General features: G+C 35.4%; 1 protein-coding gene across 4 annotated transcripts; it reads right to left on the minus strand.

Annotated features, from left to right (window-relative positions):
• Window positions 1-335: 335 nt before the first annotated feature.
• On the minus strand, window positions 336-13738 carry mxc (myxovirus (influenza virus) resistance C). Of its 4 annotated transcripts, none has more exons than XM_087266052.1 (12): window positions 13147-13738; window positions 7702-7930; window positions 6484-6621; window positions 6225-6379; window positions 5993-6131; window positions 5694-5892; window positions 4970-5048; window positions 4699-4824; window positions 4272-4413; window positions 3257-3403; window positions 2860-3155; window positions 336-1216 (listed from the first exon to the last, which is right to left on the minus strand). In XM_087266052.1, exons 2-12 carry the CDS (start codon window positions 7916-7918, stop codon window positions 974-976), a joined length of 1881 nt encoding a protein of 626 aa, XP_087122178.1. In that variant the 5' UTR covers window positions 7919-7930; window positions 13147-13738; the 3' UTR covers window positions 336-973. The 4 variants fall into 4 exon arrangements, with proteins under 4 accessions (XP_087122178.1, XP_087122176.1, XP_087122177.1 ...); XM_087266050.1 differs by lacking the exon at window positions 13147-13738 and adding an exon at window positions 11426-11540; XM_087266051.1 differs by lacking the exon at window positions 13147-13738 and adding an exon at window positions 9880-10487.
• Between the last annotated feature and the right edge of the window lie 300 nt (window positions 13739-14038).

Below are 14038 nucleotides of genomic sequence, written 5' to 3' on the forward strand. Positions count from 1 at the left end.
CTGAGATTGCGTCACTGTAAGGGGTAGGGTTAGGGTTGGGGATGAGATCGCATGCAGCTCTGCGTTCTGGACTGTATGGAGGCCAGTTAAAGGCTATCAGTGTTTTACTATTTTAGAAGTTTCATTTCAATGTTCACATGGAGACTAAGACTGAAATATAATATGAATGCATATACATGCATGTGTTCAGATTAGTTCCAACAACCTCTTACCAGTAGATTTTTATTTTGAAACAACAGTTAAACAGATAACATTCATTTATTATTTTGGGCTCCACAATAAACTATGCTTTCCTGTGTCATTCACACCAGAAACCCCACAGACCACACTGAGAATGATTAGTCTTATTGTTTAATAGAGCTTTAAGTAAAACATAACAAGCTTTGTGATAAGATTGTCAATTTATCCTTTCACATAAATCATTCATTCATTTTCTTTTTGGCTCAGTCCCTTTATTCATCAGGGGTCACCACAGCAGAACAAACCACCAACCTATTCAGCATGTTTTACACAGCGGATGCCCTTTCAGCTGCAACCCAGTACTGGGAAAAATCTATACACACTGATTTTACGTTCTACGGCCTATTTAGTTTATTCAATTCACCTATATCACATGTCTTTGGACTGTGGGGGAATCCTGAGCACCCAGAGGAAATCCACGTCAAGACGAGAAGAACATGCAAAGCACACAGAAATGACAACTGACCGAGCCAGGACTCAAACTAGTGTGGACCAAAGAACAAACATGATTTAAATGTTTCTATTGGAAAACAGTAAATGGATTTAAAATTAACATCATTACCAGGTTTGGTTTTAATTAAAAAGTAATAAAAACATACATAAACCGTTTCATATTAAAAAAAGAATGTAAAATTGAAGAAAAAGCAATTTCATTTTTGAAAATGGGGACTCTCCCAATTTCACACCCAGACGGAACTCAAACTGGGGATCTTCCTGCTGTAAGGCGACAGCTCTACCATGAATTTGCAGAATGCACAACCTTAGGCAGGGCTCTTCTTGCATCCTTTAGGCGCTCCAGTCGCTCTTTCAGATCTTTTCTAATACGGGCAACACCAGAATCTTCACAGAGCAGCATTCCTGGATCGCTTGTTCCAATAAGGCCAAGCATTGCATTCTGAAGCTGAGAGTTGTACTCGTTCATCATGTGATACTGGACTATCAGTGGAATCTGGTTAGCCAGACGCTCACAGGCAATCTGCAAATACATACAATAACATTCAGAGTCATATTAAGATGAAGTTTTGGTTATTTGAACTGTATGTCACAATAGTAAGCTGTTAAGAAGGAAACTGACCAGTTTGCAGGGAAATGACTGGGTGTCATATTTCATTAATTAATTATTTTACATGCTCCCTCTGAGCCAAATAATGAGAAAGAACCAAATCTCCTACCACAGCTATGCTGATGACACTCCGATCTACCTAGCCTTACTGCCTAATGACTACAGCCCCATTGATACATCTGCTAATGCATTGATGAAATTAACAACTGGATGTGCCAACATTTTCTTCAGTTAAACAAAGAGAAAACTGAAGTCATAGTGTTTGGGAACAGAGATGAGATTCTCAAGGTGAATGCGTACCTTGGCTTTAAGGGTCAAACAACAAAAAATAAGGTCAAGAATCTTGGTGTGACTCTGGAGTCAGATCTGAGTTTCAACAGTCATGTCAAAGCAGTTAGTAAATCAGCATACTATCATCTTAAAAACATTGCAAGAATCAGATGCTTTGTTTTCAGTGAAGACTTAGAGAAACTTGTTCATGCTTTTATCAGCAGCAGGGTGGATTACTGTAACGGCCTTCTGTCCTTCCCAAAAAGACAGTCAGACAGTTGCAGCTCATCCAGAACGCTGCGGCCAGGATTCTGACCAGAAGCAGGAAATCAGAGCACATCACACCTGTCCTCAGGTCTCTACACTGGCTCCCAGTTACATTCAGAATAGAGTTTAAAGTATTATTACTGGTCTGTAAATCACTAAATGGCCTAGGACCTTAATACATTACAGATATGCTCACTGAATACAAACCCAAAAGATCACTCAGATCTCTAGGATCAAACAAACTAGAAACACCAAGAGTCCAGTCAAAGCAGGGTAAATCTGCCTTTAGCCACTATGCCCCTCACTACTGGAATCAGCCTCCAGAAATGACCAGATGTGCTCCAACATTAGGCACATTCAAATCAAGACTGAAAACACATCTGTTTAGCTGTGCCTTCACTGTATGAGCACTGTGCTACGTCCGACAGATCGCACTATTGTGTTTTTGTTTACTTTTTCATTCTTTTATAACCTATTTTAACTAATTTTAATTTGTTTTCATCTGTTTATAATCATTTTTATTGTCTGCATTTTATGTTCCTAAACTTGTCTTTTTTATTCCTGTTTATGTAAAGCACTTTGCCACTGTGTATGAAATGTGCTATATAAATAATCTTGCCTTGCCTAATTCATTCATTCATTCATTCATTCACTTTCTTTTCAGCTTAGTCCCTTTATTAATCAGGGGTCTCCACAGCGGAATGATAGCCTATAACTGGGAAACACCCATACACACTCATTCACACACATACACTAAGAACAATTTAGCTTATAATTCACCTATACCACTTGTCTTTGCAGTTTGGAACAAAGCACCCACAGGAAACCCACGCAGAAATGCCAACTGACCCAGCCGAGGCTCGAACCAGCGACATTCTTACTGTGAGGCGATCGGGCTACCCACTGCATCACCGGGGGGTGCCATATTTAGAATTTCTAAATATTTTCATGCAAATCTGCTAGCTGTTCGCTAGAGGCACAGAAATTACAAACTTTATTCTTTAAAGAACAAATATTACCGTTAAATAGGAGGTGAGATGGAATGCAGTCTCCCGTAACTCTGAGTTGCCAAGTGAAGCCTCCAGCCCAAAACGTACTGTGTTTTTTGGTCTTAAAAGGTTTAGGTGGTTAGTGTAGAGATCGTCTTGGCAGTAGACAGTCTTCTCCAACTTAAACTGAGAACGTATTTTTTCCTCAGCGTTCTGAAACTGCTCATGAAGACATTTTTCTATTGGCTCTTTTACAGCCAACAACAGGTTAGGATAACCATTAAAATGAATGTTAGCAATAGAGCCCACAGAGGAGTGAACAATGTCTGTAAACAGGGGAGGTAAATCACATAATCAGTATATGCATTCATGTAATGTTGTTTTTAAAGGTGCTACATTTTGTTTGCTATTAAACATTGTTATCAACCTTTGGCATTTCTAAGCAGCTTTAAAGCAGGTTCTTCCAGGTCCTCAACATGCATCCTAATAATGCCAGCAAAAGTTCCATAGTTTAGAAATCCAGGAAGCTCCTTTCCTCTGTGAGTCCTAACATACTCTTGTAGATCCGTTGACACTAAATAAGGAAGAAAAAAACCATTAGCGTACTAAATCTAAAGAGTTAAATCCTACTAGCATGCATATTTTAGAAAGTGTAAGGGTGAAATATAGAGAAAAATAGTTTTCAAAAGGGTTGATTAGTAGAACATAACAATCAGTAAAATTGTTTCATTTCAGACACGAATGATGTAAATTGTAGAAACTGCCCCTTTGATTAGGGGAAGATTTTTCAAGAGTTCACACTTATATATGCTTGGCATTAAAAGCAATTTTGGTATGCTGTCTCAGGAAAGAACCCTGAGCTTGGAGATAATTGAGTCCAAGGCACCCGCCTGGTCAGTAAGCATATAAAGGGTGTCCAAGATCAGGTAGGTCTCAAGAGCTCCCTAAAAAAAAGGGAGGAAAAGAAGGAGATGGAGTGGAAGGGGGAATTCTTCCAAAACGAAGATTAGGCAGTAGGGTAAAATCGGTCTATTTATTGTATGTTTTGTTTTACGCAGCGGATGCCCTTCCAGCTGCAACCTATCACTGGGAAATATCCATACACTCTTATTCACACTCACTTATACACTACGGTCAGTTTTAGCATATCCAAATTCCCCTGTATTACATGTCTTTGGAGTGTCTACTTTTACTTCAAAATGGTGACTATAGAATCCCATAAGACAAGGCCCAGAACAATGGAATTGATGCAGTGCTTCTTGTCTTGTCGGATCCCAACTTTAAATCATATAAGTTAATCAGACAGTGAAGATCATTAATTGATCATTAAAACCAAATTTAAACGTTCCAATTTTGTATGACATTTCACCAGAAGCACTTGAGCTAGCTTACTGAAAATTAAAAGTGTGCATACAGTATACCCCATAGTATGATGAACTCACTCTTAATGGGTTTGGAATCCAGGATGTGTTTCCATGATACAAATTCCTGTCTGATTTTGGAAAAGACCCTTGTGTCTGACTTTACAGGTTCCTCTTCGACCCTCTTAACTTCTTCAAGGGCATCCATGAACTGGCGAAGTTTCTGCATAAAACTTACTCTCAGTAAAGTGAAGAGTCTTAAAGTTACAGTTCAATTTAAAGTTAATTTGAAACATATTCCATAAATAAAACAAACCAGCAAACCTTATTTAAGTGGTCATAAAAATGCATACTTTTTACTGAAAATTGTCAATATACCCAACATATCTTCCATCCTATAGGGTGAAGTCAGTGCATTAATAATATAATTTAATTTCACAAGAAAACCTTTAGGACTTCCACCATTCATGCCCAGTGTGTAACCCAGTTATTAACAGATTTACCTTACCTTAATCAGAAAATTGTTCAGCTCTATTTCATCATCATCAGGAACACTCTCTCCCAGTACTTTGAGACGTTCAAACGTCTTCTGTAATTTCATCTCAATCTGATTCTGCAGACGTGGCACATTTTTCTAAATGTCAAGAAAATACATTCAAAATCAGACATTAGTTAACAAAGGAATTCTGTATCATATTCTGATTTTAGTTTGGACTTCAGTTTAATCAGATAATATGTTCATTGTCAGTATTTATGCATGTATGAATTTGTATACACACAGCAATGTGTTCAACCAATTCTTCTGTGAGTCTTTGTCCAAGAAGGGGAATTGTAGCTTTTCCATCTTCAAGAAGAGAACTGAAGGGAACAATGGGTTTAAATAGTAACAATGATGTTAAAGATGACTTGCATATTGCATCATATTTTTCTCCTATGATATAATCGTTAACAAAAAAAAAAAAAAAAATATATATATATATATATATATATATATATATATATATATATATATATATATATATATATATATATATATTTATTTATTTATTTATTTATTTATTTATTTATTTTTTTTTTTTTTAATTTATTTTTTACCTGATAGATCAAATCAAGCTGTACAGACAATGACCAGTGTAAATTTTAAAATACTAATCTAAATCATTTTCCTAATGTTTGTGGTTGTTGCTAAACAACAGCATTTTAATTTCCAAAAACGATTTAAAATATCAACAAATGGCATGTGAAGAAGCATCAATCTTTTTTTTCTAAAGCCTATAACATCTGTCTGGAAAAAAGAACTGAACAATTATCTATAATAATAATAAAATAACAATATGAAATAACCAGCACTGATAGATGATCATGTCTCTCATCTTTTACCCTTACATGGGTATAAAATGAACTGCGCTGCACAGAAAGAAATAATCCAATTTGTAATAAAAATAATCTAAAAAATAAAAAATCTAAAAAATTATCTAATTTGTAGCCAAATTAACGTCTTGCCTAAATTGAGGATGTTCATCAAAAAATCTTCTTTCTTTTTCCAGAGCTTCAACCAGATTAAGCTTGTCGTTGATGTCTTGCTGACCTCGACACTTGACTATCATATAGCCCTTCTCTAGGCGTATTACTTCATTATTGACTGTTCTGACCACCGTGTCCTCCATTCCTCTGTCCACTAAATCTGGTTTGGTCAGAATACCTGCAGATTGAAGATGTGTTTGCTTTACTCTTATTTGAAGATGTAAAACAACATTGAATTTAGCAAAATATCAGCCTACTGTACATGTAACGTAACATACATAAAGTCCTTTGTCCAGTTGGGTCGACTGTGGATGCCATCTTCAGAGCCTCAGTGGTGGCGATGTCAATGTTTGCAGGCACCACAACCAAGCTGATGGTCTCTTGTCTTTTGATGAACTTTTCAATAAGATCTTTTATCTGTTACAGAAAACAAAAATGACTTGAAGCAGTACTGTACTGATGAATAAGTCTAACATTTCCACAGAAATTGCTCGACAAACTGTGCCTTACTTGTTTCTCAATGTCTTCTGGCTGGTTGCCAGTGGCGACTCTAGCAATACCTGGCAGGTCAATGAGAGTGAGGTCAGGAACATCACATGACTGGATCTCCAGAGTGATCATTTCATGGCTGATCCCTTCGCCTGTTCCAGCCAACGCAATTTGAGCTACAAAACAATACAAAGACACAATCATCCCACAGATTAACCCACAGATTAAAGCATTAAAGAATCACAGGGCATTAAAGAACTACATATTAATAAATACCAACCCTTCAGGACAGCATTCTCTATTCCCGTTGGTTCCTTGAGTATTTCAGTTTGATCCTTATATGTCAGCAATCCAGACCAGTTTTTATCCCTTGTGATTTTCTTTAGTTTCAGAATCAGAGGACATCGAGTCACAATACCTGTGTTCAATAGGGATGATCAGCTGAAGAACACTTTTAAATGGACCATGAACAGAAAAATCGAAACTCTTTCAATCATTGTACTATAAAAACATTGTGTACGTTTTAGAACTCAAAACTATCTTGTTAGTCTAAAAATGGAATATATTAAATCTGCTAAAATGGTAGGAGGAGATGTGCCACGTTTTTTACGTAGCGTTTGTCTAAACACCCCGCGTCCACAGAAGATGATCATTGTCCACTTCTACGTTACTGACTGTTTAGCTCCACCCACCAATTTACACATGTAGTCAGTGTTGGGGAAAGTTACTTTTGAAAGTAGTCGTGTTTCTTGCCGTTGACAAGAGTTTTACTTACACATAATCTACTACACTTAACGACAATCCACTTCTTTTCTTCGATGAGTTCAAAATGACAAGAATCCATTGCAAAAATGTAAGTCTCCGACCTGCCAATAGTTGTCTGCAGTGATGATGGATGATTTACGAATTAATCCTTTGTTTAAACCAGATCTTTTAAGTGAACTGGCTAAACCAATTAATTAAATTGAGTTGTTGTGAAACAGTTTGCGTCTAGCATAACGGATACCACTCTCTGACTCAAAATAAAATAATAAATACATAGACCTGAGTTATTCAGTTAGTAGAACAGTACTGAAAAAGAGATGAGTGTGAGTCGACTGTCTGTTCCCTCGCAGCACGCTCTGTCTTTGAGTGTGTGACTCAACCTAACTAAGGTCAATTTTATTCTGCAATATATTTATTAAAAGCCAATTAAGCAAAGTAAAAAGTAACACACGTTACATTTTTTTAACTAACTCAAATTATGTTACTTATTTTTAAAAGTAATGTGTTTCTTTACCCGTTACTTTAAAAAGTAATATTATAATTTATAAAGTGTTACCCTCAACACTGCATGTAGTAAGTAACAGAAGGCAAATGCAGGTCTACACAACCTGAAGGCAACAAGATATGGTACATTTTAAGACAGATTTGGCACAAGACAAATTAAAATTTTAATCTCAAACTAAGAACAACGTAGAGTAAAAACATTCAACAATGATCATTGTGCTTGAGTTACCTATTCCCCGCGGCAGCGCCACTCCAGACAGGGCTTCCAGCACTGAACTCTTTCCTGAGCTCTGGTCACCGATGACAGCAATAGCAGGCAGGTTCAGGTCCTTTTCAACACCTAATGCCCTGAGAGTGTCCACTAGGTCAATGATTGGACGTACTTTCTTTTCATAGTGCTGGTTTAGACCATTACATTCTCCCTCTGCCGAATCGAATGAAGACATGTCCAACCAATTCTGAAAAATATATTTATATATATTCATTTATATTTAAATTATGTGACATTAAATAACAACATTATAATTTGTGTACATTACTGAATTAATATAGACACAGACAGGTGGAGGTATAGGCAATATGAGATTTATTAAGAGCATACGTGAGAGAGATTATATGTCTGTTGTATTTAAACAGCACAATGTTTGGCAGTTTTCATGATGCATTCTGTTATCTGATGACAAAAGCTGAATCTTAAAATAAGTTGCTCCATAGTTGCACTTTAACTTAATCAAACACACCAGAGTGAGCTATAATCAAAGGTTTCCTAGAAATTGGGAAGGTGAGTTTTTCTTGCTCCTGATTCAAAACTCTGCAGGCTCCCCAGGCCAACTGTGAGCTTGCCCAACCAGTTTTTGTTTTTTTAACCAGCTACATCCCACACGGAAAAAACGAAAGAAAAGAAAAAGAAAAAAAAGACTTATGGAAAAGTCTTATTTGTTTTATTTTGGCTAGAACAAAAGCAGTTTTAAATAAATAAATAAATAATTAGGGTCAAAATTATTAGCCTCTTTAATCTATATTTTTCGATAGTCTACAGAACAAACCATCATTATACAAAAACTTGCCTAATTACCCTAACCTAGTTAACTTGATTAACCTAGTTAAGCCTTTAAATGTCGATTTAAGCTGTATAGAAGTATCTTGAAAAATTAAATAACTAGTAAAATATTAATTACTGTCATCATGGCAAAGATAAAATAAATCTGTTATTAGACATGAGTTATTAAAACCATTATGTTTAGAAATGTGTTGAACAAATCTTCTCTCTCCGAAATTAGGGTAAAAAAAAAAACTGGGTGGCTAATAATTCAGAGGGGTTAATATTTCCGCCTTCAACTGTATATGTGTAAATACGTGCATACATATAACTATATAGGTTCATATATGCATGCATAGTTAAAGTCAGAATTATTAGGCTTAACTAGGTTAATTAGGTTAAAGGCAGGATAGGATAATTAGGCAAGTTACTGCATACCATGGTTTGTTCGGTAGACTATCGAAAAAATATAGCTTAAGGGCTAATAATTTTGTCCTTAAAATGGTGCTTAAAAAATTAAAACAGCTTTAATTCTAGCCGAAATAAAACAAATAAGACTTTCTCCAAAAGAAAAAAATATTATCATACTGTAATAAAAATCCTTGCTTATGTTAAACATCATTTGGGAATATTAAAAAAAAAATTTGAGGGGGGCTAATAATTCTGACTTCAACCGTATACAGTATATCTGTCACGGTTGCAGCTTGCAGGTTTGTGCGCTTCTCCGGGGCCTGTTTCAGAAAGCAGGTTAAGTTAAAACTCAGAGTAGTTTAACCCTGAAATGAGAGAAACTCTGGGTTTTCCGTTTTAAAATGGCAGGTTTGTTAAACTCGAGAAAGCTGGGTAAGTCAAGCCTGTTTCTAAAAGAGAGTTAACTTTAACTCAGAGTCAGTTACCGTGGTAACTTACTCTGTGAATCTAACCTGGTCTGGAGCAGGTTTTATTCTCTAAACTCTGAGTTTCTGTCGGTCTCCTCCCCTTTTTTAAAGATGAAGCGCGCTAAATACTGCGGTATTTCTCGCATATAGTCTTACATTTCCACACACCTATTTTAGAGCTCATTTTGGAGATGTGCATAAAAAAGATTGATGGAAACGTCATGATTCACATAACTTTTGAAAATACGCATAATAAAACATGTGCATAACTGAGTAGGTTAAACTTTTATTTGATAAGATGCACATAAACTACGAAGTGCACTTAACAAATTACAGTACATTAAAAAAAATGGTTTGTTAGAGATGATGATGAAAATGTGTGTGAAAGGACAAACCAGCAGACTGAGCACACTGTAGAACATCTTAAATGTTGTTTTAGTCATTCTAAAATGCCTGAACTGTTTCAGTATTAGAGTATATTATTAATTACCTCCGAGCGTCTGGAGCGTGTCAAGATCTCCGCGTCTGGCTTCAAACGCCCCCACGTGTTCATTGTGTGTCAATTGTCTTCTAAGGCTCAGGTACATTAATTAAATAAAAAATCATTGATGCAGCTTCTTCTACCGCAGTAAATTCTGTTTTTACTGTTGATATTTGGCGCAAGTTAATCAGGAAGTGACGATTGTGTTCTCTTCGACTCTTTGGATAAAAACGCTGCTTTATTTTTAGGCGTTATTCCAGTTTTGCACAATTGTAATAGCCTATATTTGGATGGAAACGCAGCTATTGCCTACATTTTTGTCACACACAGAACAAAGTCACGTACGAGCTTTTTTCATAAATAATTGCACTGTTACTAGATTAATGGGATTATTATTCTGTCTAAAAATAATTTTATTACTGCTTACCTTCTTAATGTTATCCCTCGATCACTTGATCAATAAAAAGGCAGACACATAACAAGTGCACTGTTACAGTGCAATTAAAACTGATAAAAGTGTATAAAAGTTTAGAAAAATAGTATAAACGTCACACATTACATTACTTATTTTAATATACTTAAAATGTTTAAATACTTAAAATTAAAAATTACGCATTAACTTGAGCAGCTGTTTTCCCACGCTGTCTGTTTCTCTGATGGTTGCTTCATTTTAAATATATACACTCATATTTGCTATAACTTTGCATGAGCACATCAAGTTAAATAAACATTGTCACTTTCACTTGGATTCTCTGACCCTTATTTGAACGTAACAATATCTGTGCATTCTAGCATTTTAGCATTCTACCGGAAGACGCTGGTCGCTATGGCGCCCTCCATGCAGCAGCCATGAAAAAGGTCTATATATTAGTAAAATTATTAAAATCCATAGCTGCTAGACAACATAAAATAAATTCGCATTTTTATTTTCCTAAGAACAATCAAAAAGTACAAGAAAAAAATATAGTACAAGAACAAAAATAAGACAAAAAAAAACTAATAATAAAATTAAATTAAAAAAGAAGTTATTTTGTCATACATTTAATTCCGTACTTTTCCGCTGTCTTGATACAAGAAAGAATTGACCTTGTAAAGGTTTCAGGAAAATGTGTAGACATATAGCTTTCCATTTCCTTTCACTTATTTGCCATGTTAAACTCCATTATACCAGATACTAATTTCACACATACATATGTTTTCTGCATTTTTTGTTAGCTCTTACAGTAGATATTGCCTTGATAATAGTAAATATGAGCCAGGCATCATGTATGACAGTTGCCATAGTGAGATATGATATAGGAGATATATCTTATAGGTATACGGCTTATAAAGAAGCAATACAGGATATGGCCTGTATATGCATATATGCACCTCAATTTTGCCTATATATGGAATATATACAGGTATATGCAGCATATATATATTATCATATATGTGCATATATTTTGCATATAGGTTTCATATAAGCGCATACAGTATATCCTCATTTCCATGTGGGATGAGTGGAGTAAGAAAACAAATTTCAGCAATCCACACTGTTCTGGAGTGTACTTACCCTAGTAGCAAAGAATTCTGGCCCAGATTTGGCATAAAGCTGGCACAGCAGGCATTCATCCGGCACTGGCATACAGCATGTGGGCCAAACATGGCCCGGGTTTGGCAGAGGTGGCACCGTCTTTAAGGCGGTACACAAGATTTGGACCAGATGAAAAATGTAGTATTTGGCCCAGATTTAAAAATTTGAAAGTGGGCCATGTGAGTTTGGCCAGTCTTGACCCACATTTAAAATACACTAAAATCATTTTTGAGTAAAGAAAAAAAATTCTACCAATCAGGTCACTTTGAGAAAAAGCGTGCCCATAGTGTGCCTAAAGCGCATCACTCCATGGGTTTATTAATTTTATTGCAATCGTGACACACCAACCTATCTGGCTCAGTTCAGGCCCAGTTATGAGTTATTAACTTGGCTGAGACTTGGCCCAGATATGGTCTGTGTTTGGCCCTTGTCTGGAAGCCAGATTTGGTCCAGTCATGTACCGTAATTCACTGCGGCATGTGGGCCAAGCAAAACCTGATTGTGTGGGCCAGAGCTGGGCCAGAGAAATTTTGCTATGTGGGTAGTTTGACAAACCGCAACATTTAGATTTGCAGTCCAGAAACCCCATCGATCACACAACAATCCAACGATCACGCTTTGCAATAAGGTGTCATTAGTTAATGTTAAATAATAATGAACAATACTTGCACTGCATTTATTAATCATAGATCAGTAACGCGTTACTAAAATACACATTCATGCTTGTTAATGCAATTAATGCACTTAACTTTAACATTAAATAATCATTAAATGACATTAACAAAGACAAAAAATACTGTAATGAATGTACTGTTCGATGCCGGTTCATGCTAATAAATACATTAATTAACATGTACTAATACAACTTTATTGTACAGTGTTACAACATACAATGGAGCTAATATTATGCCAAAACAATCTGAATTTGAATTGTGTTCATATGAATTATTGACAATTGTAATTTAATAAATCTGAATTTTTATATGCTGTTAAAAAAGTTTGTAATCAGAATTTCTTAATTTGAATTCGAATTTCATAACTTAATAAAAATGAATGAATAAATAATAAATATTATAGACGTATTTTCAAACTTCAGATTTTTTTCGTCTACTCTTCCCTGTTGTTTACCCCTGCCCTGACCAACTTTTTTCTGAATCTGAATTTCTGGTTTTGAACTTCTTCATCTTGAAACTTGAAATCTGTATTTTTACAAACTGGATATCTGCAGTCTATGAATTCAGAACACAAAAAAATCTGAAGTTTAAAAATATAAATAAAAATTCTACTTAAAAAAATCAGTTGTCTAAAATTTCTCATGTTCAATATTCAAGTTATAAAATTCAAATTTAAATTAAGAAAATCGAATTCAAAACAAGTTTTAACGGCATATTAAAATTCAGATTTATAAAATTACAATTGTCAATAATTCTAATTAACACATTTAAATTCAGATTGTTTTGCATATTATTAGCTCCATACTAAATCTGATATAAAAAAAATCTGTTTTACATCTAAATTCTGATGTGTTAAAAATATTTTCTGAATGTCTATTAACATAGCCTACACGAAATGTCTCAAATGCACAGACAACCAGGAAGTCTCTTATCTGCACAGTTAGTTTGCATACTTGTTCAAGTTCCTCCAAAGACACAATGAGAATATAAAGATTTGAAGTAAGAAGAAGACAAGTTGGTACTCACTCAGTTCACCACACTGGCACCGTTATGATACGCTCAGAGATGATTGCTGGTTTATAAATGCTTTTGTTCGTTTCACTTTCATTTAGTTATGTTTTAGTTTCAATTTTGTGTGTGTGTGTATGTGTGTGTGTGTGTGTGTGTGTGTGTCCGTGTGTGTGTCCGTGTGTGTGTCCGTGTGTGTGTGTGTGTCCGTGTCCGTGTCCTAAATCTTGAAAGGCCTGAAGTTAGGATTTAGGTTACAGGGAATTTCCCTGTAATTACAGTCACGATGGTTAGAGGAATGTGGATGTGTTTTGTCTTGAAATCGTGTCAGTGGAGTTTCCGTGGTTGCTGTTCCTCATTCCTCTCAAAAAAAATGGCTTTACATGGATGAACAGGAGACTTAAGAAAAGTCAGATAATAACATTTTAATTTGTTGGACATGTTCAATATTAAGAAGGCTGCAGAGTAGTGTCAGAATGCTGGTGTATATTATTTCTGGCTAGTTAATTCAGTTCAGTTCAATATGAATGTTAATGGTAAAAGATGATCCACTTATGAACAACTCTGTCTGCGCTAATCAGACAGCCAAAGGCTACAGTGCATTGCTTGCGACAAAAAATCCATCAAGTGAAGTTTATTTATAAACTAGTTTTGAGAGGATCACATGCTGATGCTTATGATTGACCATGGCTGATCCCGCATTAGCTAACACTTGATTCACCATTCCATGCGTGTTCAATAAAAAAGACCAGGAGAGGTTTTTCTTCAATGTCAAAAATCTTAATAATTTATTGGATACAAATTAATAATTCGATTAACAGAATTCTGGTATCCTCATATGCAAAAGTTACATTCAGGAGGCGCTCAACAAATGTCATTTCCTGATTTGTGCTTTTATAGCTGATATTAA

This window comes from Danio rerio, chromosome 9, assembly GCF_052040795.2.
Source record: "Danio rerio strain M-AB ecotype USA chromosome 9, GRCz13ab, whole genome shotgun sequence".
Classification (NCBI taxonomy): Eukaryota; Metazoa; Chordata; class Actinopteri; order Cypriniformes; family Danionidae; genus Danio; species Danio rerio.